Source organism: Natator depressus, chromosome 7 (genome assembly GCF_965152275.1).
Source record: "Natator depressus isolate rNatDep1 chromosome 7, rNatDep2.hap1, whole genome shotgun sequence".
Taxonomy (NCBI): Eukaryota; Metazoa; Chordata; order Testudines; family Cheloniidae; genus Natator; species Natator depressus.
In genome coordinates, this window is record NC_134240.1 from 28615344 (window position 1) to 28642274 (window position 26931).

General features: G+C 40.3%; 1 protein-coding gene across 1 annotated transcript in view; it reads left to right on the plus strand.

Moving 5' to 3' along the window:
* FGD3 (FYVE, RhoGEF and PH domain containing 3) overlaps positions 1–26931 on the plus strand; it is a 196397-nt gene that overhangs the window by 82950 nt on the left and 86516 nt on the right. The window contains exons 2-4 of the mRNA XM_074957794.1: positions 17256–17426; positions 21945–22113; positions 23170–23767. Coding sequence (XP_074813895.1) covers positions 17256–17426; positions 21945–22113; positions 23170–23767 — 938 coding nt within the window. The remainder of the gene's footprint in view (positions 1–17255; positions 17427–21944; positions 22114–23169; positions 23768–26931) is intronic.

The following is a 26931-nucleotide window of genomic DNA, read 5'->3' on the forward strand; positions in this document are numbered from 1 at the left end:
AGAAATTTTAGATTTACCAAAGGAAAGAGAGAGGCAGATAGAGCAAGACAAATTCATGCTTCTGTTCAAAACATTTAGTTGACTTTTTCCATGGGAAGAGTAATTATGTTTGTCTAGATAAGAAACCGTGCATAATAATCTTCATGACTTCAAGACAAGAGATAGAGAAGAAAACACATTTCTTCATGTACCAAGTGAAGTATTATAAACAATGATAAACAATAAAAAGGCTGGAGGAGCCCCTGGCTGGCCTAAGCCCAGAGTGCCCCACCCCTCTCGTCCAGAGGAGCTCCAGTCTGGCTGAAGCCCCAAACTCCCCCACCTGCCCGGAGGAGCCCTGGGCCAGCTGCAGCCAGGCCTCCCTTCCCCTTCCTTCCCCAGACCCAAGCCACCAGATATGTTTTTCATTATTATTTGGACTTCTATTATGTCAAAACATTTTTAAATTTACTTCAGAATTGTTATACAGACAACAACTTTTAACAAAAAAGCAAAAGAAACAATAAATAATAAAAAAGACAAGAACGTGCAAAGCAACTTATTTGTGTTTCTATTCTGTTAGGTCCAGTAAAGAATAGAGATAACTGTGCATGATTTTTTTTTGAGTCTGCAAAAATCCCCCAAAACCTTGCATAAATAAATTACAATGATTTGGATGTATATATGTGCATATTACTTTATTAACTTTAGGAAAAATAAATAATTTTAGGAAAAAGTGTCAGTGCAGCCACCACCAAGAGTTGGTGGCCGTACTCTAAGGCCGCCAAAAAATCTGTTGCGAGAACCCCTGAGTTAGATTGACATCATATGTGACAGAAGTAGCCCAGTAGCAGAACTAGCAATGCTGCTCACAATGTGCATCATAAAAATCAACCAAAGAGGGAACTAGAATAACATTCTTTTACAAAAGAAAGATAGACCGGAATATAAGCATCAGCCAGCATCCTCTCTGAAGTCTACAAAGTTTATTTATTTATCATCTACTGAAGTTGCAAAGCAATACGTTCTACTTCAATTCCAGATACCAGTCAGAAGGGCCCATCTCCAGAAAGTAAACAAACTAATTGAAATATTATAAACTGTGCTTAACTTGAGAGAAAATAATTGACTTTTTGGCAATACTATTTTATGATGTTCAAATGAATAAAATAAAATGCATCATTCCCACTGTGTTTGGGGGTAGGAGGAGTTGGCATTTTGTTTACAATTTACATTTATTTTTGGTCTCTTACGAACGAAAAATAAAAGATTTAGCACCTGTTTATGACTCTTTGGACTCATCATTCCCTTCCTTCCATATACATTAGGAACATGGTATTGAACAGCTGTAATTCTTGTGGTGGATGTTTCACTGCCGATAGACAGGAGTTTCTGGTTTGCAGTTTTACAATCTGAGATTATTCTTTTAAAAATTATGATAAATAGAAGCCATATTTCTCTGGTTTCTGTAGTCTAGAATTCAGTACTAGAATTCAGCCCATTACCAGGGTCTCCTGTAGCAGTATTAGGATGTAGCCTTTTTCTAGTCATTAACCTTATTATGAGTCACAGCAGTGGCAGGTTTTTCCTAGGATTATCTTTCCCCAAAGTAGCTGCTTTGTCATCTCCAGCCAGGATCTTTGGTTTCCGCTTCTTCCTCCTCTTCTAAGTTCCACACTGGTTTCCTCGGAAGCTAATGGATTCCATTTATTTTGATCCCCTCCCATCAACACTAATTCACCTACATGGAATTCATCTAACATGGAACCGTGGGGTAACCTAAGATCTCTTTTTGGAAGCCCCAGGTAATATACCTCATCAGATGCCCTGGATTCATGACCACAGCTCCCTCTGTCTGCTGAAACTCCACCAAGGATGCATGGCAGTATGTGGGTTTATGACGGTAAACTTCTTTCAGTGGGAGAATTGCTGGGTTTTGTGTTTAATTTAAAGCTATAATTTAGCCTGTCTTACCATTTGAGCCTTCTGTCTGTGCACCTCAACATCCAAAACATGAGCCCTTCCTTTCCCAGGAAGATAATTGACTAAACTCCAGGAGAATGGGCAAAATAGTCACAGAGCACTCTCTTGTAAGTCCTTTCGCAGATGAACACAGAATATATTTTCTTGACAGGTAGCAGGGTTTTATTATGATGAATGAGTCCTGATTTATATTACACTGATTATGCTAACCAAAGAACATATTTCAAGTTAACAGTTCCCTTGAGACTATGTATCTGTACTGTTTTAACAACATAAGAATTGCAATACCAGACCAGTCCATTAGCTTTAAGTCATTAAAATTATATACGGGTTAGAAACACACAAAGTTTATCAAAGCTATTTTGAATTGCCCCATCAGATTATATCTACCTGGATGATTTATTGCACTCTGGGCTGCTGTTCCTGGAACTGAGACGAGACTCACGGATCTGTAATTCCCAGGATTACCCTTCTTTCTTTGTTAATGTGAGCATCATGTTGACCACCCCTCTAGTTATTTACAAGATTAATGTGAAGGTTACAAAGTTACCAGCTACTAATGAATATGACTAGAAACACCACAAACTAAGTGACACCAAAAATGTTTCAGATACTTTGGTAACTTCATAATTTACCATTTTACTATTGCTTTATCAGTTTTTGCTAATAACATGCAGCCCTCAATTAATCCTTCACGTGTAGGTGATCTACATCTGAAGCTTTTAATGACATGTATTAGTATTAGTAAACTCTCATTTAGCAAATGTACATAGTATAAATTATCCATTGCTTAAGATTTAATGAAAATGCAGTGTTATATCTCATGAGGCTTGCCCAATTAGCAGGATGTTTTAAAAGCTCAAAATGTTAATTTAGTTTTATTACGCCAATATATTAGCCACTGCCTGTTAAATAACATCTTTAAGTACTACATAAAATACAGATTCTGAGTTCACTTCTCCTCTGCAACCAGGCTCTCTTCGGTTGCAGTGGAGGTGGGGGGTTGCATCTACCTGACCCTGTGACCCAGAGGACGTTAGAGCAGCTGGGGGCAGTGCCCTAAGGGACCCTTGCCAGTGGAGGGCAGGCAAAGTGCACTTCTGCTCTGACATTGCCCCCCACACCCAAAAGAATAGCTATACCAGAGGTGGGAGGAAAAAGGGAGTAGGGAGACTGGGGTAGGAGCCACCTCTGCTAGCCTTACACAATGGCGATTTCCCTTACACAAGAGGCACTTTCCACTAGCCAGCACCAGCTGGTATCCGTCCACTTTGCACTGTAGGTGCAGCTACATCTTCAGTGGAGATCCAGCTTTTCTGTTTTATAAACACATGCCACGACTCCACACCATGGAAGGTAGCAAACACAACTTTTATCATTTTAAACTTTATCACTTTATCATAACGTGTATTTTTTAAAAGGGTAAAGCTATTCCAATGATAAAGTTGCATACAAAGAAAAGGTAGCACCACTCCACTAATATGTATCTCAACTGTTTCACAAAAATGATTAAAGCAGTAAGAATGCTATACACTTTTCATGAGTTACAACTGCTTTGTAGGTTTTCTATTAATAATTTATAACCCCTTGCAGAAGATGATATATAGCATGACTTGTTTCTGTTTAATATAGATGTAAACCTAAGGCTCCAGAGTCCAATAAAGTAAGTCTTTTTCCCCTCCTCTAATAGACATGGCTGAAATACCAGTGCTGAGAGGTGTACTATTAGCATTATTTGCTATTTATACCGCACAATAGCAATGCATGATGACACTTCATGGGGAAAAAAGAGGAAACAAAGAATAGGGGCTGCATGAAAACTTCCAACTTCTTGCTGTGAGACTTCCACAAAATTTATCACTGGAAACATTGAGTGTGTGTTTGTGGTCCCTTGGTTTTCAAGTCAACTTTTTCATCAGTTTCAACTAAAGTTAACTCAAAGGAGCGATGTGCTGTTTGTTTTGTTAGTGGCTATGGGATCACGACTTTAAAAAAAAAGGGGGGGATTTTTTTTTAATTTTTTTTTTTTTGAGGATTGATAGGCAAGGGGGAGAGAGCGAATTTAAGTCTCTACACAGGTGCTTTCTTTATCACGGTGAAGAAGCAGGAAAGAGAAAGACGTGATGGGGAAGAAGCAGCTGTGGATGCACTGCCTGTTGATGAGGAGTGGGGGCAACTGGTTAGGTCAACTGAGGATAATCTCCAGGTAAACAAGGCCTTAGGAGCTCTGGATTTTGTGGTTGGAGCCCCAAAAGCCTTTACAGGAGTGCCCTGTGCCCAGCTGCCCAAGTCTGTGTTGCAAGTGCCAGAGGGTGATAAAACAGATATGTTCGACAGCCAGACAAACCTGGTGTAGTAATTTGCACTATAACTAGTAAATGTGCTGTCAGCTAAAGACCGAAGTTACTCTTCCTCTCTCTGTAGCCTCTGACTTGATAACTAACAGTCGCAATAATGAGCAAAGAACACAAAAGGGCAGCATACACCATAACAGATGTAGCAGTATACAGTAAGGGCCTTGTGTACAGCTTGGGGTGCACTGTGGACAGTGACTTGAGTGAAGACGCCTCATCCTCCCTGTCCTTGCTACAGGCCACGCTGTCCTGCACAATCACCTTGTGGCAGCAGGTACATGTTCATTTTATATAGGGGAGTTACTTCTCTGGTCCCTGTCAAAAGGTGAGTTTACACATCAGACACAAGTGTGCCTGCTGTACTAAACACTCACTCAGAATAAACACTGGAAGGAGAGCAGCTTACATAGGGTACACTTACTTAGATAGCACAGGCCACAGATCCCTCCTGAGCAGCAGTAGGGACTCTATTGGCAGACAAGAGAAATTTTGAAGATAACATTGCCCCATCTGTGCAGCTCAAAGCTCTGTGTGTTCCTCAAGATCTCGGGCAGGCATAGTCGATAGGTGGACTGTGGACCAGATTCAGACCACCAGATGCTTTTGAACAGACCCCGAAATCTTTTTATTTACTCAATATCATCATTATTGTTATTTTTTATTATTTTTCTCTGCGGTCTGGACCTTGACTATACCTTGACCAAGAAATTTGGAACTTGACAAAAAGTAATTGATTACCCCCGCTCTATGGTAAGATATACAAGTCTACCAAATGTCCCAAAGGAGCTTCATATCACGTGTGCTGCTAATGATAAGTTCGTTTCTGCTGCTAACTCATTTATCTTCCTCTCAGCCATGCTCCTGCAGCCAGCCACCACCACCGCAAAAGGGGGATGTGGGCTGAGTCCATACCTGAAACGCTGAGCAATCAATATTTGATTGCACTAATTTTCTGAATCTAGGTAGTGGTCATGGTGTTTTAGAACTGTGAACAGAGTGTGCTGTATTTCACTATGCAGTGTGCCAAATAATGCTACAATAGTCTGCCTGCCACATGGACTATGAAGAAAGATTTGCACCAATCTGGAGAAAAAATGTCAAAGGAGACAATGTTGGTTTTTAAATCAAAAACCCAATTAATAGTGATGAGCCATCCCTTTAGCTATCATTCGCATCCAGGAATGGTGGATCCCAGCCATGCTGGCTGGTGATGCTGCAAGGTTGCTTTAGGTGAGAACTTATTTTAGACCAGTGGTTCTCAGCCAGGGGTACGTGTATACCTGGGGGTACACAAGGGTCTTCCAGGGAGCACATAAACTAATCTAGATATTTGCCTAGTTTTACAACAGGCTGCATAAAAAGCACTAGCTAAGTCAGTACAAACTAAAATTTCATACAGACAAAATGAGAAATTAAGCTATTTGTCAGTAATAGTGTGCTGTGACACTTTTGTATTTTTATGTCTGATTTCGTAAGCAAGCAGTTTTTAAGTGAGGTGAAACTTGCGGGTACACAAAACAAAACAGACTCCTGAAAGGGGTACAGTAGTCTGGAAAGGTTGAGAGCCATTGTAAAGTTTAGACAATGATGTTAGCTTGTTAAAGTTAAGTTTTTAGACTCTAAGACGGGGCAGGCAAACTTTTTGGCCTGAGGGCTGCATCGGGTTTCGGAAATTGTATGGAGGGCTGGTTGCGGAGGCTATGCCTCCCCAAACAGCCAGGCGTGGCCCAGCCCTCATCCCCTATATGCCCCCCACTTCTCGTCCCCTGACGCCCCCCCCCAGGACTCCTGCCCCATCCAACTCCCCTGTTCCCTGACGGCCCTCCCAGACCCCTGCCCCATCCACCTCCCCTGGCCCCTGACTGCCCCCCGCTGCCCCATCCAACCCCTCCTCTCATTCCTGACGACCCCCCCGGGACTCCTGCCCCATCCAACCACCCCTTCTCCCTGTCCCCTGAATGGCCCCAGAACCCCTGCCCCTGACTGTCCCCTGCTGCCCCATCCAACCCCTCCTCCCTCCTTCCTGACTGCCCCCCCCGGGACCCTTGCCCCCATTCAACCCCCCCCCCCGTTCTCTGCCCTCTGACTGCCCCAACCACTATCCACCCCCCCGAACTCCCCTGCCCTCTATCCAACCCCCCTGCTCTGTGCCCCCTTACCGCGCTGCCTGGAGCACCGGTGGCTGGTGGCGCAACAGCCGTGCCGCCCGGCCGGAGCCAGCCACAGCCACAGCGGCGCAGTGAGCTGAGGCTGCGGGGGAGGGCCCCGGGGCTAGCCTCCCGGGTCAGGAGCCGGGCAGGAGGGGCCTGCGGGCTGGATGTGGCCTGCAGGCCGTAGTTTGCCCACCTCTGCTCTAAGAAGTGTTATACTTTTGTTTCATATGTAACCATTCTGTTTCCAATGTTCTTACTTGCTACTCATTTGAATCTTTGCATCTCTGTTGTTTGTTAATAAACTTATTTTCATTTGTGTTATAAATACATCTCAGTGCTGTGTTGTTTTCCCCAGTTGAATCAAACAAGCGAATGTGTATACTGTGCCCTTTGGGGACAGCAAGCCTAGTTATTTCTGTGAGTGTCCAGTGACAAGGGCTCAACACTGCAGGGGATGCTTTCAGATTAGACATGCTTTGTCTGGCAGAAAGCCTGTTTGTCAACTCTGCCTGGTTACATAGTTTCACATATATTTTTAGTAGGTATGCGTAACTCCTTTCATGCCATTCATACAAACATTTCGCAATGCCTATGATGACCAGTGTGTTACTGGCTTTTATTTGATATTTTACATGGCAAAGTTTGTGGATAAATACCATGAAAGTGGTTTGTTAGGTGCAGTGAGTTTGTCAGGCCTGATAGGAGTTGCTGTTCCAGAACAGTGAACCCTTTGCCAGCTGGCATTGAGGGGTTCTGAGGGTCTCAAAGTCAGAGAAAAGGTTGTTGCAGTAACCCAGCCATGAGATGATGGGGCCTGGATGAGAATTTTAGCTGTGTGTATGGGTATGAAAGGCTGCATGTTAGAGATGTTATGCAGAAGGAATTTATGGGATTTAGACTTAGCCTGGATGTGAGGACCTAGGGTGGTCCAAGTCAAAGATGATGCCTGAGTGACAGGATGGATGATGGTCCTGCCCATGGTGATTGAGAAAGGAGATAGCGGGTAGGGTGTGGCAGGGTGCGGGTGGAAGAGAAGGAGCTTTGTTTTGACCGTGCATAGTTGAGCTGATGGCTAGACATCCACAAGGAGATGTTAAAGAGACAGGGTGAGATTTTAGTTTGGACAGGAGGAGACTAGTCTGGAGCAGAGAGAGAGATCTGTGAGTCATCAGCATAGAGAGGGTAGTTGAATGTGTGGTTGCTGATGAGAGTTAGTGGGGATAAAGTACAGAGGGAGAAGAGGGACAGAGCTCTCTGGAACCCCCACACTATTGAAAATAATGGTTCTCTTATGGGACATTGGGGACCCCCACTAGTCAGATCTCGTGCTGAAAATTGTCCATTTAGTTCTACACTTTTATCAGTTCCTAAGTTTTATGCTTTTACCAGTTCCTAATTCATGTCTGACTAGACCTGGCTTGTAAATGGGGAAAACTCTCTGTGAAAAATCACTTCCTGTTTTTTTGTAGAAAGTTTGTCTTGTTGGAAATTTTTCTGACAAGCTGTACCACATGATGACTTAATTTCCCAAATAGCCCCTTGTGAGGGACAGTATCACAGCAGCATTTATGTGTGCCCTTATTCTGGCTTTCGGGAGCTCCCTGTACAGTCCCCTCACTCCTTTTCCTTCTGCTGAGATCAAAAGGGATTTCCACACTCAGCTGGGAATCATGTGATAGGCGCATTAGCACATGGGCCATGACCCGGTGCCACTCCTGTGGTGACATGGTATCCCCCAGGAAGTTTCAAGGTGGCCAAAACTGAGATTGTCAGTTTTGTGCCTCTGCTGCTGGTGGTCATTTTTCAGCCATACACTATCATTATGGGAAAACCTTTGTTCTGCAGTATGGAATTGGAACTAAGGAGAAATCTGGTTTTTGGTTTTTACAGACGTAAAGATCTGTTTTTATCACCCTCTTGCTAGTTTTGAAACTTGCAGTAAATTGCTTTACAGAAACCTCTCCTTCCTATTTAGCACATCTCAAAGGACCATTAAACTTGATCTTTGTAAAACCAAACAGCCCTTTTTGCTCACTTGAAGTAATATCCACTAACAGCTATCTAGCAACATTCTTCAGAGATCAAGTTTGGTAGGTTTTATCATCTGCTGCTCAAACAACCACATTGTTTTAGAAAAAAATTCAGTTCCTGTGAATGTGAGGCTTTACACGTAATAAGCCAGAAATGTAAATGCACTGTCATTTTAGGACCAGTGCTCTGAGAGTCGGAAGCCGGAACTTGTGCTTTTTATTTTTGGATATCTAATTGTTAGAAAAAATAAGAAAAATGTGGGTCTGTCCGCCAAAGCACAAGTAAGTAATACTTTTGATATAAAACTTCAAATGCAATCAATCCTGGATTCTAGCTTACTTTCTAAAGAGAATGCTAGTGTTACTGAAATTGTCTTCTGTAACTGCTTCAATGCCAAAAGAGAAGATTCAGTTTTAAACATCTGTTACTAACGTAATTCAGCTTAGTAAAAAGGCACTCACATGCCGCTTGACATGCAGGTAGATTCAAAGTCTGTTGCATACCAGCACCATCTGCAGCTACATTAAAGCAAGGTAAGAAGAGTGCTGTGGTCAAGTTTTAGGGGCAATGATTTGAGCAGAGGGAAGCATAGAAAGTGGGACTTGATTGTTTTATTAAAGATGTTTAGGGGTCACAGGTCAGAAAGAAGAGGTGTTTTTAAATGGAGTTTTAAAACGCTCCTGGAGTCAATTAGGCACCAGAAGTAGAGGGAGAAGGAGGTTTCAGATGGCACTAGAGATGGCACTGGAGATCTGTTGCTTACGCTGGCTGGACAAGAAAGGGGCGGGACAAAAAAATTCTGGTGGGTGAGGAGCACACGGAATGGGAGAGAACAGAAAAGATGTGAGATTCAGGGCATCACAAGTCCATGAAACATTTGAAGCTAGTATAGGGTTATATTGTAGTAGGTTCGGGAACGGGCAGGATGATGATATGCAGCTATAAAATCTGCAAGTAAATGAAAAGCATCAGGATTAATTTAATCACAGTGTATTGTGCTTGGTCCTTAACCTCTGTGACACTAGGATTGTATGCCAACTGAATGCTTTTCGCTACACATAGAGGTTTTTGTGCAGTTGTATAGAGCACAGGCATTTCTCAGAATAGTATGCCACATTGTGCACGTGTTTCACCCCTGCTGGCACAAGGGGTGTGACTTGCTCTCCCAAAGAGGAGTCAGTTTCAGGAGAGGGGGTTCTACCAAGGGACAGCACCTTTACTCTGTGACTGGGTCTCTCGCAAGAGTTTTTTGCCTGTGAACGTACTGAATTGACACATCTTCCAGTGTCCTGGCTGTCCTTCCCCTTACCCAGCTCTGCCCTTCTTGGTGTTGTACTGTTCAGCTGTGGGCACCCCGTGGACTTGTGCATGAGGGTAACACTAGCACAATTCGCTCTTCCTGGATGATTTCCTGTCCATGGGGACCTGCAGGCCTGAGTGACATGGAAGTTGTAACCAAGGGCTGAGTAAAGTTGTGTATATCTCAATGAAGGACTAGTCCCTAGCTCTTGGCTATATGATATTTATTGGACAGTACTGTTACACAATGCATCAGATGGATGTTTTAGCTGAAAATGTGCAGTTACTTCTTACAACCTGTTGGAGGTGTATCGTCAAAAAATTTGGAGCCAGATTTTCAAGACCTCAGCTTCCATTCAGGCACGTAAATAGGGACCAGCTTTTCAAAATAGCTCGACATGTTAGAGGTAGAACTCTCTAGAAAAGCTGCCTAATAGTGTGCATACAGAGAGCTGCCATATATTGTACTTCTCTCGCCTCAAGCTAGCTACAAAATGTCAAGTTCAGCAGCTGCAAGTGTTGTCTGCTCACAAACAACTTGTAAAAACCCACACATGAAGAGTCTTAATATCTATCAGCACCACAAATCTGTTTATAGCTTTCCACCAAGCATCTTGTCTTACGTTTTCAGTGTTTACCCCCAGATAAGTGCACAAAACATGTATCCGTCACTGTGTATCCACTTTCAGTGCACAATAGAAATCAAAAGGCGGAGTCAAGCAACCACAATAAAAGTACTTTGCTTGTGTTGATATCTTGGTCTGCTAATCAGAAACAGGGAGTGTTTTCCTCTGCTTATGCTTTGATGTATTACCTGTATTTAGAGAACAGGGCACATGCTGCATGTTGTAATAAAATGAGGCCAGGAATAGAGAAGCCACAACAAGGTCCATCTCTTGATGTTAAAAGCTAGCTGAGTGTTAGGTTATTTTATTTTTTAAAAGACTGATTCAAGGAGTGAGAATCATGATCTCTCTCTGTCCTTGCAGACATCCACAGTGACCTATTCCATGCAAACGGACATGCTGTTCAGTCCCATTGATTACACTGAGGTTGCACAGGGTTTAAATCAGCACAAAATTTGGCCACTGGCATTTTAAGCTCAAAACACCAATCTTGCAAGTGATCTCTTCTGGCTAGGCATATGATGCTGCTAACTGAGAACAGAGGAGAGAGTGCTCCTTAAAAGCTTATTAAAAACCAGTTTCTCCACTTGGCATCCAGGTGTGTCCTCCATATCTCTGCTGCCAATCCAGAGGCTAGCTTCATTTTCATCCACTTTACCCCACCCCAGCTTTCAGGACACACCTCGCAGACGCCATCCTTCTAGTCAAAAGGATTGGATGAAAATCCTTCAGAGCAGTCAGTGCCTATTAGGAGTAAGTTTTCAGCCATCTTCTGATTTTTTATTTTTTATTTTTTTGTGTACATCCACTTTTGCATGCCTGACTGATGGTTCTCATAAAAAAAAAAGTTACACATCCACATTTGAACATGCAGGTCTAGGATCCCAACTGACCAATCTGAGTGCATAGGTGGTGACTTATGCATGCAAAACAGGTGCAAAACCCCAGTTTTGTTGTGGCACAAACAAGGGGGTCTGCAAATATGAGCATACAAAATCAGAAGCTGGGAAAATCATTTGGCCCTAATATTCCTGGCAGTGTGCTGTGGTGCGAGAGACTCCTCCTAGGTGCTCAGCACGTCAGCCCAACAGTGTTCTTGGGTGAATGAGAGACTGGGCTTGGGAATTTAATATGGGTCAGTGATAGAACTGCCACTGTGTTACTGGGATAGATCCTCAGCTGATGTAAATTCACTTGGCTCCTTTGAAGCTGGTGCTACTATGATTTACAACAGCTGTAATATTTGGCCCTTTATATTCCGTTTATCTTAATTTAATAGAAATACATTATAGGCTTCAAGAATCTCAAACCTGAAACAGCTTCTACAAAAATGTTTTTATCTTAAACTTAGCCAGCTCAGTGAGGAAACCATCTGGCATGGGTATGATTCAGAGGAAGAATGATGCTCTTGAGAAATTGCTCTGTTCTGTGAAAAATAGTCTTCCTGATAAAATTCTGAAAATCTTCAGCAAAGATTAAAGTGGGTATTTTTGCAAAAGTTGTTGCAGGTTTTAGGCTTCTTTAGGAGTCTAGTTTATCCTGTATTCAGTTAAAGTTAAATAAATGTTACACGAAACCTTAAACACCAATTGTACTATGTGACTCGTATGTGAAAAGTTATGGACAGCAGTGACCTGTGCTCGCTGTGGGCTGGTCATGTAAACTTTTATGCTTATGAGTAATTTTACTCATGTGAATATGTTAGTTCCAGGGAAGTCATTGAAACTACTCTTGTGAGTAATTTTACTCATATGCATGGCCTGTAGGAGTGAATCAGTGACTGCAAAGTTGGATGTAATGAAGCTGAGCTTCAGTTATGTGGCGTCTGTCTTTGACTAGTTTCAGAGTAGCAGCTGTGTTAGTCTGTATCCGCAAAAAGAAAAGGAGTACTTGTGGCACCTTAGAGACTAACAGATGTATTTGAGCACAAGCTTTCGTGAGCTAACCATGTATATGGTAATCAGGCTTGGACGGTAAAATGCACTGACTCTTTTTTGCAGATTATTTTTTAAAATTTGAATTGAATTGGTCTTTGCAAATAGAACCAGTGTTCATGCAAATTAACCTCAGAGTCTGAAAGAGAAGCATTCGTCTCAGATTTCCTTTTGGCATTATCTGCATATTTCACAGCTTATTTACACCATAATATTCTTCCAGCTACTCTGTGACTAGGTGTAAAGCACATTACAAGAGACAGCCAGACCCTGGAAATGGCAATGTGTTAGAAATGTTTGTATGCAGTTTCTACAAAACAACTTTGCTTTCTACATTTTACTGACTTCAATTAGTAGGGATAGTTATGGCCAATCCATTCTGAGCTAGCTTGTGACTAGGGGTTGCCCCTGCACAGAGGAGTTAGGGGAAGTCTGCTCCTCTTCTGGAGCAGAGGAGTCGGGCAAGGCCTGGAGTAGGAGGAGCTTTGGCTGGGGAATTGTACTTCATGGGTGTGTCTCAGAGGGGCTATCTCTTACTGGGACAACTTCCTGGGTGGTGCAGTTTATACCACCTCTTTCTCAGTTCTGTCCCTAGAAGCACAGTATAGCACTCACAGCAGCCTATAAGTATCTTACTTTGAGAAGAATTCAGCATATAATAATCAAGCAATTAGTAACTCTTTTTATCAAGGCATTTTATAGTGTTGGAAAAATAAGTAAGAAAGTAAAAAAAGTTGTAGTTAGGTGTACTATATGTGAGAAGTAACGTTTAGGGTCACATTCACAAATGCACAGGGAATGGCTTAAATTTAAAAAAAAAATGAACCCCACCACTTGTGTGGTTTCACATAAGCATATTTTTCTTGTTATGTGGCCAAGAATCTGCATTTGCTGTTTAAAGCTCTTATGGATTCAGAGATTAGCATTGGTTGTAATTGCTTATCAATTCTTTTCTGTGCCTGCTTGCTCTTTTGATACGATGTTAATAAGTGTTTGCATGTGAAGTGCAGAGAGTTGGTGAGTAATATTGTCAACAATAACACGTATATAGTGTGCAAGGCACAAGATGTCAAATTTTGTTCTAAGGCAGTTGACTTTTTTTATTTGTTCTTTTGAGCTAGGCAGCGGCTTTTAAAAGGAAGTGGTTTAAGACTTATCTAAGTGTTTGGTGCTCAGACGTATCAGGGAACAAATCATTAGACGCTTTCGGCCAAATTCAGAGGGAATGAACAGAACTGGTAATCATCAAGTAATCCATCCCTTGTCACCCATTCCCAGCTTCTGGCAAACAGAGGCTAGGGACATTTCAGAGCATGGTTTTGCATCGCTGTCCATCCTGGCTAATAGCTATTGAATGACCTGTCCTCCATTAACCCTTTTTTGAACACTGTTGTAGTCTTGGCCTTCACAACAACATCTGGCAAAGAGTTCCACAGGTTGACTGTGTGTAGTGTGAAGAAATACTTCCTTTTGTTTGTTTTAAATATGCTGCCTATTAATTTCATTGGGTGACCCTCCAGTTCTTGTGTTATGAGGAGGAGTAAATAACACTTCCTTATTTACTTTACTTATTTCATTTACTTTCTCCACACCAGTCATAATTGTATAGACCTCTATCATATCCCTTCTTAGTCATCTCTTTTCCAAGCTGAAAAGTCCCAGTCTTATTAATCTCTCTTCATATGGAAGCTGTTACATACCACTAATAATTTTTGTTGCCCTTTTCTGTACCTTTTCCAATTCCAATATATCTTTTTTGAGAAGGGGCAACCACATCTGCATGCAGTATTCAAGATGTGGGCAGTACGATATTTTGTCTTATTTTCTGTCCCTTTCATACTGATTCCCAACGTTCTTGGCTGCACATTGCATGGATGTTTTCAGAGAACTATCCACAACGACTCCAAGATCTCTTTCTTGAGCGGTAAGAGCTAATTTAGACCCCATCATTTTATATGTATAGTTGGGATTATGTTTTCCAATGTGAATTATTTTGCATTTATCAACATTGAATTTCATTGCCATTTTGTTGCCCAGTCACCCAGTTACGCGAAATCCCTTTGTTTCTTCAAATGATTAAAATTCAGTGCTTATAAAGTCCTGCGTTTAAGGTTGAAGCAATTCTGAGTAGCTGAGATCAAATAAATCCCCTGAAAAGTAGATTTGATAGCAGATGCACTAATGAACTTTTAAACAGCAGTAATAGGAAGCAGTGTTGAAGAATTCAGAGATTATGCATTAGGGTGACAGAAGTGGACAGACTTGTGCTAATTCATATTTATTTGATGGCTTTGAATTGATTTTTGTCAGCAAACAGTTATAACTTTGGAATATTCCACATCAATTTGAAAAAATCCTTAATGCTCCCGTGTAACCATCTACCTTTTAAGAACTGCCCTGTGAAATATTTGCAATACTGTATACCTTTAACCCACTCAAACTCAATCTAGATCCAAAGGGCAGTGTTCTGAGGTCGGTAACACATGTAAATCCAGTGTAACTCCACTGACTTCAGAGTCTGATCTCAGTGTAAAGCTAGCCGTGAGTAGGTTGTATTTGTGCAGCTCGGCTCATGTTCCTGAATAATTCACAAAAAAGTCTGAAGATTACTTTAATGTTTAGACAGATCCTCCTTCTCAAGTGTTTGAGATCATCTTATCATTTTAAAGGGGTAGAGACAATTAAACTAGTCCATTTTAAAACATGAAATTAATAATAGTTTCAGGGACTACCTCTGCTCCAGAGTCCCCTGCCAATTTTTGTGCATTTACAGTCACATTACAGTATTTCATTCAAAGAAAAAACTCTCCAGTTACCATGTTAACATCCACACAGACTGACAATAGAGAAGAAATACCCACAAATACTGTTAAATTCCCCAAACAAACTGAAAAAAGAGACTCTCTCTCTCTCTCATCTCTCATTTATACTAGTTAGAGATGTTACTTGTAACAATGGGCTTGATTCAGGAAAGCATCCCTTGTTCAGGAAGGGCACTTAAACACGTTTCATGGCTTAAATTCTGATCCCTTTGAAGTCAATGGCAAAACTCCTGTTGACTTTAATGGGTCAGGATTTCACCCAGTGGAACTTAATGCTTAATTGCCTTTCCTGAACAGCAGTGCTTTCCTGAATCAGGGTCAATAGTAGGCTGAAAAATGTCAGAAAGTGTGACTTAAGTTGACAACGACCATGTAAGGACCAAATTAAGACCTGTTGTGAATAGGTGCAACTCGATTAACTTCAGTGCATATGCATCAGGTCTGAACTTGGCCCAATGTGTTTATCTGCAGCAGTTTTAATCAGAATCAGTATTAGATTGGGACACTGGACACTGATTGTCGAAAAGCACATTCTGTTTGGCTGGTTGAGCCATTTTTGATGACATCACACCCACATACAGTATCAACTTTCTTTGGTACCTGTTGAGACTGCATCAGTGAAAGCCAAAACAAAAAGCAAACAGAAACCTACCTCCCAATATATTAAAGTGGGTGGGTTGTTTTATTTCTTTAAAACCCGTAGGAAATGAGTAAATAATAAAATTTTTAAAAGAAACAAAACATCTTAGGCATTCCTTCTCTGGACTTCTCAATGCATCATGTCTAATCTGTCTTTCAGACTATCAGCCCTCTGGGGAAGACCCTGTTTGTATATTGTCTTGATGTATAGGCATTTAATAAATAATAAACAGCAATATTATGTCATTTAAATTGTTAATCTAATTCTTGCAAAGGATTGAAGCATGTTTATCATCTGCCTCGTCTATCACAGGCATTTGTGATTCAGCCATTCTTGAATCTAGGTGCTGATTTACCAAGTAGAATGCAGTGCCTGTGCACCTGTATCTCTACTTAGAGCAGTAGTTCCCAAACTTTAATAACCCGTGAACCCCTTTCACTAAAATGTCAAGTCTCGCGAACCCCCTCCTAAAAATGAATATTTCCAGGGATTTTCTCCTATACCTGAGTATAAATTATAAAAGCAGTGATCTTGGAAATATAACATTTGTTTTTATGACATGCTTATTACACCCTATTATTAATTATTATTTATCATTACAGTATTTATATTACATTATGAAAACAGCAACACTCTTCCAAGATCTCACGTACGTAGCTTGTATCACTTTGAATAAGCCAGTCATAAGACCAGGCTCCTAGGTTTCATCAAGGAGTGTCAGATGGGAAACAGCATGAAGGTATTTAAGAAGGGAACTCAAAGAGTTCCTCCTCCACAAGCATTCAGGTCTTGAGCAGTCCAGGCAAACAACGCACGTTACAACAAACCTTAAACTTGTTCTTCATAATCATTTTAAAAACAATACTAGCTGCCTATTTAATTTTAAAAACAGTAAAAAATATCCACCTCCCTTTCCATTTCTTATAAGGAGCCTTGAACTTTAAATCTCCTCAGTGTGATAGATATGCTCGCTCTGATCTGCTTAGCTCTTGGAAGTCCAGGGGCTCCGGGCCGCTGGCCCTGTGCTGCCTGGGGTCCCTAGGGACAGCTCTGTCCGCCATTAGGGAATTTTTTTCCGAGAACCCCCTGTAACATTTTGTGAACCCCAATTTGGGAACCACCGACTTAGAGGAAGCCTATCAAAAAGGATTTTATATATACATACTCCCATAACCATTCACTGTTAGATCTATTTAGCTTTTTAGTGAAGAAGTTACTAGTTGCTTGGACAAATTAATACCGAGGTTCATGACCTCTGTCAACCATCCAGTTTAAAGTGATTGTCAAGATGGATGTTTCTGAAGTGATAACTTCTAAGTTAATGACTTTTCTTTCCTTCAAATAACTGATGCAAGCTAAGCTACCAGAGCCAGGACAAGCTGCTTTTCAAGGGAAAAAAGGAGGAAATAAACATTGACCCATTTCTTTTTCCAGGTTGCCCTTGTGCTCCTTTTCAAATCAAATGTCATATTGACTCAAATCCGACATTGGAAGCATGTGGCGAGCTGCAGCACATCAGCCCTGTACAATGTATCCATCAAACTGGAAGGAAACCCAAAACCAAATCTCCATTGGCCAAAACACATCTTCTGCAGAAACCCCAAGGCAAGTGGTTTTGTTCCTCCAATATTCATGCAATTTTCTATTGTGCTGGAAGTCTAATGTTTTTAAAAAGATTGTTTTAATTTGAAAATTAGAGCTGTTGTCTCATCTGATACAGGGAAAGTACAATTAGCATGACTTTGTATTCATTTTTCCAGTGTTAAAAATTCAATTGAAAAAGCTTTGGGGGGGAAAAATGGACTCATGAATGACACAGATAAATTAACTTTTCAAAAATGTGACCGTATACATTTTCAGTGTGTATATCACATGTAGTAGTAAAGATTAGGATTTAATTAAAAATATTGTTTAAATTCTTTATTCATTTTTATTATAAGTACAGCTTAGCACTCAAGTCTAGAGCTCCTTTGTGCTATATTGAAAACAGCTGCACTTCACCTAGCAAAAAGAAATGCCTGAAAAATTACAAATATATTTTTTAAAAAGGAAACATTAACCAAACCAATGTGCACAGCCAAGCATACCATTATTAGATGTAATAACTGTGCAACCCCATCTAATTCAAGAATAATCACAGTGAAACAAACGCCTCCACCTTACTTCCGGACACCTTACTTCAAGACACAAAGAGCTAGCTCCTCAGCTGGTGTAAATGTATGTAGTTCTGTTGAAGCCAGTGTAGCTATGCTGATTGACACCAGGTGAGGAGTGGGCCCCAAAAGTGCAGAGTTTGAGCATTTAAAATCCCCAGGCTGTTTTTCCCCCCTATATCCATTGAAGTGCTAACTGCTTGAGGAGACTAAAGGCCCAGTCCCTTGTATGGGGAGAAATTATTTCCACATGTTGCAGTCTGTACAGTGAAGTGTTAGTCTCTTTGTAGTACCAATTATTGTTTTTCTTACTAGCTCTTTAGAAATTACTTAGAATACTGTGCGTACTAGATGTTTGTCTTCTCAGCTAAGATATATGCTTAATTTGGAAGGCCTTTTTTTTTGACAAGTGCAGGTGAGAATATCCCAAAGATCTTGATTTAAACAAAGCTTATAAAAAGCAGTCGCATAAGTAGGTAGGTATCATCATTACATGACAACAGGAAACAACCATTTTGGTCACAATCAAAAATATTTAAATATACTGTACAAAATGAGACTCCTATCTTATCATCCTGAATGCCTGTAGAAAAAACAACTTTCTGCCTTACCTTTAACCACTGGTATCCATAAAGAAAAACCGTTGACATTTCTGAAACTGAAAGGCCAGTCTTAAAGTGTAATATTGGTATATTAGTCAATACTTCCCTCCCTGTAGGTGATGTTCTCTGTGTGTGTGTGTGTGTGTGTGTGTGTGTATATATATATATATACTAATTAAGTGTGTATACTAATTAAGTAAGAAATTACTAGTTGCTTGGACAAATGAATACTGAGGTTCATGACCTCTGTCAACCATCCAGTTAAGTATACACACACTTAATTAGTTTTCATCTAGAGTTCTTTCTCTTTCAGATTTCATTATTGAACAGTCCATTAACATTATTAATAATGCTATAAGGTATTCTGATAAATAGGAATAGCTAAAACTAGATCATCAGCTGGTGTATATCAGTGAAACTGCTCTGGATTTAGTGGAACTGTACCCATTTAAAACAGCTGATCTGGCCCATTATCTGTATCTGCATCAGCTTGCTCCATTTGATTCAGATCACGTTTAAAAGTGCCCCAAATTGCATTAACATTGGTCAGCCTCATCTCCATTACTCAAATATCAACATTCCTGAAATGGTATATCCAAGCCTTCCCTCTCTCCCCCACATGCAGCAAGGAATTTAGACTAAAAGAAGTAACTCTCTTTCTATCTTGCTGAGATTCAGTTTAACACCCTGAGTAATAAAAAGTTATTGAGATAAAATGGACAAACACACATAAAGGAAGGCGTAATTTTGAAAAGTTTATCTTGCTAGTACTCCCTACACTCCTGTTGCAAACCAATTTGACACCAATCCCCAAAAGTAGATGACATATATTCAAATAGGAAAAATAAGAAAGTAAGCCAAGATTTTCAAAAGTAGCTGTTGCCAAGTAGCCACCTTCAGCAAATCAATCTCCGTTTCCTGACAGCCCCACCACTCCTGATAGTCACCCAGTGGGAATATCAGGAGAGGTTCAATTCTTTACTTCATAATTCCTGCAATACTTTAAAAATATTGCTACACCTAATTCTGGTTATCCTTTAGCTTAAGTTGTAGAGGTCTGGTTTTCTAACCCTATTGCCCCGTGTGTGTATTAGTTGACAAACATGTCTGTGTGCATGCAGCCATGGAGTCATTACATTTTGGAGTAGTGATCTGTGACTTGCAGCTGCTTCCCCTTCTGGACTCAGATCTACTCTTCTTCTGTAAGAACCAAATGAAGCCTCTAGATCATTCCAAATTTCCGTTGCTGGTTTGGTTTCCCTTTGAAAAGGTCTGCACATTCTTTTGCAAACACGTGTGTGTCCACACTTCCTCACTGTATAAAACGTTCTGTTTGAAGGTTACTCATCAAGGCCTACAGTGATAAATCTTCAGCTAAGTCTGAGGAGATTTAAATGTGCAATCACCAATATCATTAATGGAAATTGGATTGCTAAATCAATCCAAGTTTGCTCAGAATTGGCTGGACTGAAGATGTAGTTTCACACTCCTCTTTTTCTCTCTTCCACAAAGTAACAGGAGGGCTTGTGACCCCCCCCAGATAATAACCTTTTGACCCCCAGTTTGAGAACCCCTGGATTAATGCCTGCAACAATTTACAAACATTTTATAGAATCTAAACACATTCTTACAAGTCTAACACCTATCTGAACAATACTAATATATAGGCGAGCTGGTCTGGCTTCCAGCTATGAAGTTGTCAGTGGTGAGCTGATGCCAACAGCCTGGCCAGAGCTGGCATCTGGTCTGCCAGCGACACAGCCACCCTTTCACATGCAAGAACATTTCCTTTACCATCTCCCCACTCTTCCTGTGCACTTTCAGTTGTCTAGAAAAAACCCCAATAGCAACCCTCTTATTTTTGATAGGGAATTCAAGGTGGCTTTGGACAGTAGGCCAATCCAGGAGTTTAATCCTACTGCTCTAAATGTACAGTAAAGCCCAAATCCTTCACAAGATGTACTTTGTGTTTAACTAGTATTGCTCAAACAAGCTGTGCAGTTTAAATGGTTATAAATCCTCCTGCATGTTGTACTCAAACACATTAAATCATCCTTAGTCATCAACTTCAGTGGAGCTGTGACAACTGACAGCAGCTAAAGATCTGCTCCAAGAAGAAAGGACAGTTAGGCTCGTTCAGATCTAGAGTCTGAAACTCTCATCCAGAGCTTTGCCTGAGTAAAGACTTCAGGAATTGGCACTCTAAGTTCATTATCATATAATTTAAAAAAGAAAACAAAGCCCTAAAATTACTCATTCAGAACTGTTGATAATTAAAGACATTTTACAACATTAAGCACATTATGCAAACATGTTCCAAATGGACCATTTTAACATAGTTGCTCTGACTAACATGAAAAACTTGAATTCAGCTGCTGTTCTTGAAAAGTTATTTAGGAAAACACTTTATAACTTATGTGTCGAACTTTTAGTATATTTCCTATTAGACAGTTTAGGGCTGAGTGAATATTTGGCAGCACTGCTCAAAGAAATGCACACTTCTGGATCAATTTCACTGTCAAGTTTTTCTTAGCTTCTAGTTTAAGGTCCACTTATGTGAAGTTGCTTTCACTGCATAAAACAGTAAAAGCATGTGAAACTGTTGCCATGGGTTACTGCTTACGTATTCATAAAACCATTTACTCTGCAAAAAATGAAGAACTGACTGCATATGTTTTGCTAAATTACATTAATTAGAAGGAACTGCAAAGGACTAATTAAGAGGTTAAGGTACAATGTTGACTTTCTTTTTCAACAGATTGGAGACATGTTTAACATAAGCACTTATTTATACAGTATCTTGTTCAGTGCGGTATGAAAAGAGGAAGGAAATTTGTGAAGAATATACCACAGAGAAGCTGGGGGAGTGAGAAGGAAATAAAGTTTTTTACATTTTCTTGCAGTGCTTCCAGTAGAATGAGTGAGCTGTCCAAATCCATATTTTTCTTATGGGATTTGGTTAAGTGTATTAGAGCAATAAGAATTCTAAGTTTTGAAAAGTCACCGTAAGGGAAATTGAGCACTATGGTGGAGATGAAGAGAGTGCTTGCACAACCAAGTCTTGGTGTGTGCATTGTGCATCCTGTTTGGCAACAAGGAAGCGGTGATGTTCTGTCAGCTACTCAGTGCTTTGACAGATCTGACAAAACTGTAGAAATGCAAAAGAGAAGCTAGCCTATTTCTTTAGAACATATCAAAGTGTTTTTGTGTGAAAAATATCTTGTGACTGCAGTGGTTCTGATGTAATTAATAAACAGCAGTAAAACAATGGGTGCTTCTCGCTCTTTCTTCAGAGTGAGGATCTGTTGTCTTTGTTGTTATAAAGAAACCAGAACTTTATCCTCTCTTTTTCCCCTTAATTTTATTAGTACCTCCTAAACCTGTCCATCTCAAACCTGGGCAGGAAAGAATTCCTCCAGCACCTTCTCGGCCTTTGCCAGCTGATCCCAAGTCATCAAGAAGCTTAGTGCCTGACGAGGAAGAAACACAGACATCAGCAGGAGTCAACATCCTCATTGAAAAGTTTGAAAGTATTAGGTAAATATTTATATTTGTCTATTTCTACCTGTGTCATTTTTTGCATTCGGTTTGAAACTTCGTCTCAATGGGAGGAAAATACAAGTGTATAAAATCAAGAAATATTTATTTATAACTATTGTGTACAAATTGACATAGAGCAATTTGTCTAATCATAAACCCTAAACTTAACTGAGTGCATAGGGGGACTTGATACAAAAAGCAATGTTGCTAAAAAATGTATTGGTCTATATCATGCCATGAATCCCCAAATGGGAGTTTCCACTGAAATCAGTGAAGAGTTGTGCCTAGAAATAACCCAATGTCTGCTTTTAGTAGGCAAAGTTTGGGTTAGAATTGTTTAGCTATTACAAGATCTTGATTATTGTGAGGCTTTTGATTTTATTGATTGAAAACTTTATAACATTCAATAAATGTCAGGCAAACTGCTTACAGTTTATGGGGAAGGAGAACAGATCACAGCATATTATCGATCAGACTAATGTACAAGCTAGTTTCTACAGAAACTGCATTTGTTGAAATTTGGTTGGTCAGTTTTACTGTAAAATTGGCTGATCTTGCAAACCCTATTCAGAGGAAATTCCCATTGAAGGCCAAGCCTGCAGGACAGGGTGTGGAGTTTAAAAAAAAAGTTCTTTCCACTAGTTATGATATTTAAACAGATCACATGAATTTTGAAAGTTATGCTTTGATGTAGGAAAATAGTACACTGCTGTCCCTTTAAAATTTCATCTCTCTTGTAGGAGATCCCCTGCCCTGAAGGGATAATTCCATTGAAGAACAATGAGTTCCTGTCTTTAAGTGGGGGAAAAGGCACTTCCTCTCTGCAGGACAGGAGGAATTTTAAAGGGATAGCAAGTGGCATGGCTTTGTGTGCAACTTTTGAATGAGTATTTGTTTCAGTCATTCTGACTGGAATTTTCAAAGGTTCTTAAGGGAGTTAGGACCCCGCTGCCATTGCAACTGAATGGAAATTGGGCTCCTAACTCCCTTAAACACCTTTGAAAATCCCAGCCTCCAATTCAAATGACCAAGGTGCTTCCTCTTCATTTGTAGGCAACCTACCCACGTTCTTCAAAGAAACCAATTAAATTTAACTTTTAAGATGGAACCTGGATTGGACTCTTCCAAACAGCCAAGCTCAAGTGACTGTGAAATGGTAGCTTCCTGTGGCAGTTCTACAAACGAAAAAAGTGAGCCCGATGAAAATGAGCCAGACGTCCTGTGCAGTGCAGAACTGTCCAATGCAGACAAAATGAAAATTAAAGAGCTAAGCATCGGGGAAAACAAAAGCTCTGAGGCCTGTACTGCTGTGAATGTGAGCAAAGAGTCCTCTGGAGAGCTGGAGAGTAAGGACTCAACCTCAGAGCTGAATGGTAACGGTAAAATTCCCAACAGAGACAGTGGAATTGACAGCCCTTCTTGTAGTGTGGCGGGAGAGACTTTCCCAAATGAAGAAGGCACAGACCAGAAGAAGTCTACTGCCTCTGGGAATCCAACAGAGATGGAAACTGACAGCAAGGGTAGCAAGTCTTCACCTGTAGAGCAGAAGAGAGACTCAACCCAGGATGAAGACAGTGACTTAGATGAGGGAAGTAGCGAGGAACAAGAGACAGCAGAAGTGCCAAAGTTAGAAGATTTAGATGTAAACAAGGTAAGATACTTATTTCTTCATCGCTTTCAAACCTTAAGCCCTGATTCTGCAACTGGCCTTGTGCTGGGCAGAGACGCTTGCATCCACATTCATGGATTTTAAAGCCAGAAGGACCATTATGATCATGTCGTCTGTTGCTGTGTATACCACAGGTTATACACAGAGTTAGAGTATCTCTTTTAGAAAGACCCTCAGTCTTGATTATCACTTGACTTCAAGTGATGGAGAATCCACCCCATCTTTTGGTAAGTTGTTCTAATTATGCTCAAATTGCACTCAAAGCTAAAAAAGTGCACCTTAGTTCCCGTTTGAATTTGTCTAGCTTCAGCTGTTGGATCCCTGGGTGCAGGTGTCTACCAGTGTGGAGCCCCTGGAAGGATCAGGGCCTCACATATTCATATTTGAAATCATAGCCATGGAAGTACTTGCACGTCATTTGAAGCCTTTGTTGTATTTTTTATAAAGGTGCTCATGCCTCTTTCTCTTTTATATATTGTGGGTGGAAACGTTTCTTATTAAGGCTGGGGTCTCTGTAAATTATATTGTTTCCAGGCAGTAATACATCTGAATACAGTGTGCAAAGGGTCCAGTCCTAGAGCAGTATTACGTAACTTATGACAAGCAAGGAGCAATACTGGTTCACTGTTCAAACAATTCTTTGCAGCTAAAAGAAAACATCCTGGAATACAGAGTACTGTAGCTCACAGCTGCAGCAATGTACACAACAGTCTGTAATTTTATATTAAAGGAATATGTAATTAACTGTATTTACTTGGGCTGTCAAGCGATTAAAAATATTAATGGTGATTAATTGCGCGATAAAAAAATTAGTGGCGATTAATTGCGCTGCTGAAGAAGAATAGAATGCCATTTATATAAATATTTGTGAATGTTTTCCACATTTTCAAATATATTGATTTCAATTACAACACAGAATGCAAAGTGTACAGTGCTCACTTTATATTTATTTTTATTATAAATATTTGCACTGTAAAAATACAAGAAATAGTATTTTTCAATTCACTTAATGCAAGTACTGGAGTGCAATCTCTTTATCGTGAAAGTTGCACTTACAAATGTAGAATTATGTACAAAAAATAACTGCATTCAAAAATAAAACAATGTAAAACTTTAGAGCCTACAATTCCACTCAGACTTACTTCTTGTTCAGCCAATCTCTCAGACAAATAAGTTTGTTTACATTTGCAGGAGATAATTCTGCCCACTTCTTGTTCACAATGTCACCTGAAAGTGAGAACAGGCGTTTGCATGGCACTGTTGTAGATGGTATTGCAAGGTATTTGCATTTGTAAGTTGTGCTTTCATGATAAAGAGATTGCACTACGATACTTGTATGAGGTGAATTGAAAAATACTATTTCTTTTATCATTTTTACAGTGCAAATATTTGGAATAAAAATAATATCAAGTGAGCACTATATACTTTGTATTCTGTGTTGTTATTTAAATCAATATATTTGAAAATGTAGAAAAACATCCAAAATATTTAATACATTTCAATTGGTATTCTATTGTTTAACAGTGCGATTAAAACTGAGATTAATCATGATTAATTTTTTAAATCACAATTAATTTTTGTGAGTTAATCGTGTGAGTTAACTGCGATTAATTGGCAGCCCTAGTATTTACCAAACTTAGTAGTACAATTGGTTGGAAATTTTTCCAGCAAAAGATAAAATGCTATTGTGCCTATTTCCTTGACCAACTTACACCATCTCATATGAGCAGGTCTGGCCCATGGTATAGACCTTATTATAAAGTCACTGTTATGTAGCAAGAATATAAGGCCTGATTCTCCTCCAAAGTACCCTAGTGTAAATTGGGAGCAATTTACTTGAAGACAAAGCTGTAATACCAGTGTGAATGAGAGGAGAATCAAATTCCTGGATCCAGGAACATTTACAACCCTCCACTTGCAAATGGAAATGTAGCAACCCAAGTGAATCTTGTGGTGATGGGCTCAGAACTTGTTAATAATATTTGTAAATCCACATGCATCAAACACAGTGTTCTTCCTGTAGCACCATCAGTTACTAGTCTGAGCCAAGTCAGAAAGAAAGACAAAAACATTGATTTTGGTGTCACTGAGACCATTAACTTCAGAGAAAGAGCTGACGTTAAGGCAAAACTTGAAAGTTTATTCTGGCAAATGCGGCTTCTCAAAGTGAAGGTTGTTTACATTTTCCAAACAGTGAGATGAATGAATACACAGTCCATTCTAGTGTCAAACAAAACTTTCCAGCATAATTGTAATAGTTTATATTTATGTAGCTAGAATTTTTCATCTGGGGGATCCCAAAGTGCATTGTAGGCTTAACCAACTGATGCTAAAATGTAACTGTTGAGAAGATGGCTTCACCAACTGTATAAGTCCACCAACCCTGAGCTGGACAGCAGCAGCCATTCAAGAGTATACGCAGCATGGCAATGCTCCAATTTCAGAACAAATATTGAGATAAAAGAATCACTGTCTGGCAGATAGCGGAACCCTGAGCCAAAGCTAATGTGGGTTTGATAAACTACAGCTACTTGGAAAACCTGATTGCTCTTTTGACAGAACGACACCATCGGTCAATGAGGGTAAAGCAGCAGAGGAGATATATTTGGATTTGCTTCCCTGTGCATTTTTTGTAGTTCACAAAAACTGCAGACACTGAGAACCATGAACCCGATACAGATTTTATACCATCTGCACTGGACAATGAAGACTTTATAAAGTTTATATCAGGTCCAGAGCTACTGTGAACCTGCTATGGTCTGATGTAGGTGCTGTGGACATAAATATTTGCAGGGAGGTAAAAATGGAGTCGTGCAGGAATCAGGGTATGGAGGCTTGAGAAGCTGAATCAGGGGGCTATCTGGGCACCCAGGAGGGCTGCAGGATCTGCTTAAGGCCAAAGGAAATCTGCACAGGACTCTGCATGGACTCTGAGTGCGGGCTAGAGGGAAAGCCCTTTGGAACATAGTGGTGCAGGATTCATCAGAAACTGCTGGGGGAGGATTCAGAGAAAGGGACATGATGAAGCTCTTCAGGACTGTGGGTCCCCTGACCTATAGAAGTGAGCTCCCCTTTCCTCTCTGGCTCCCCCAGGCCGTGATTTCTACTAATTTTCCTAGCTTGCTTCCAAGCAGGCCTTCTAAACC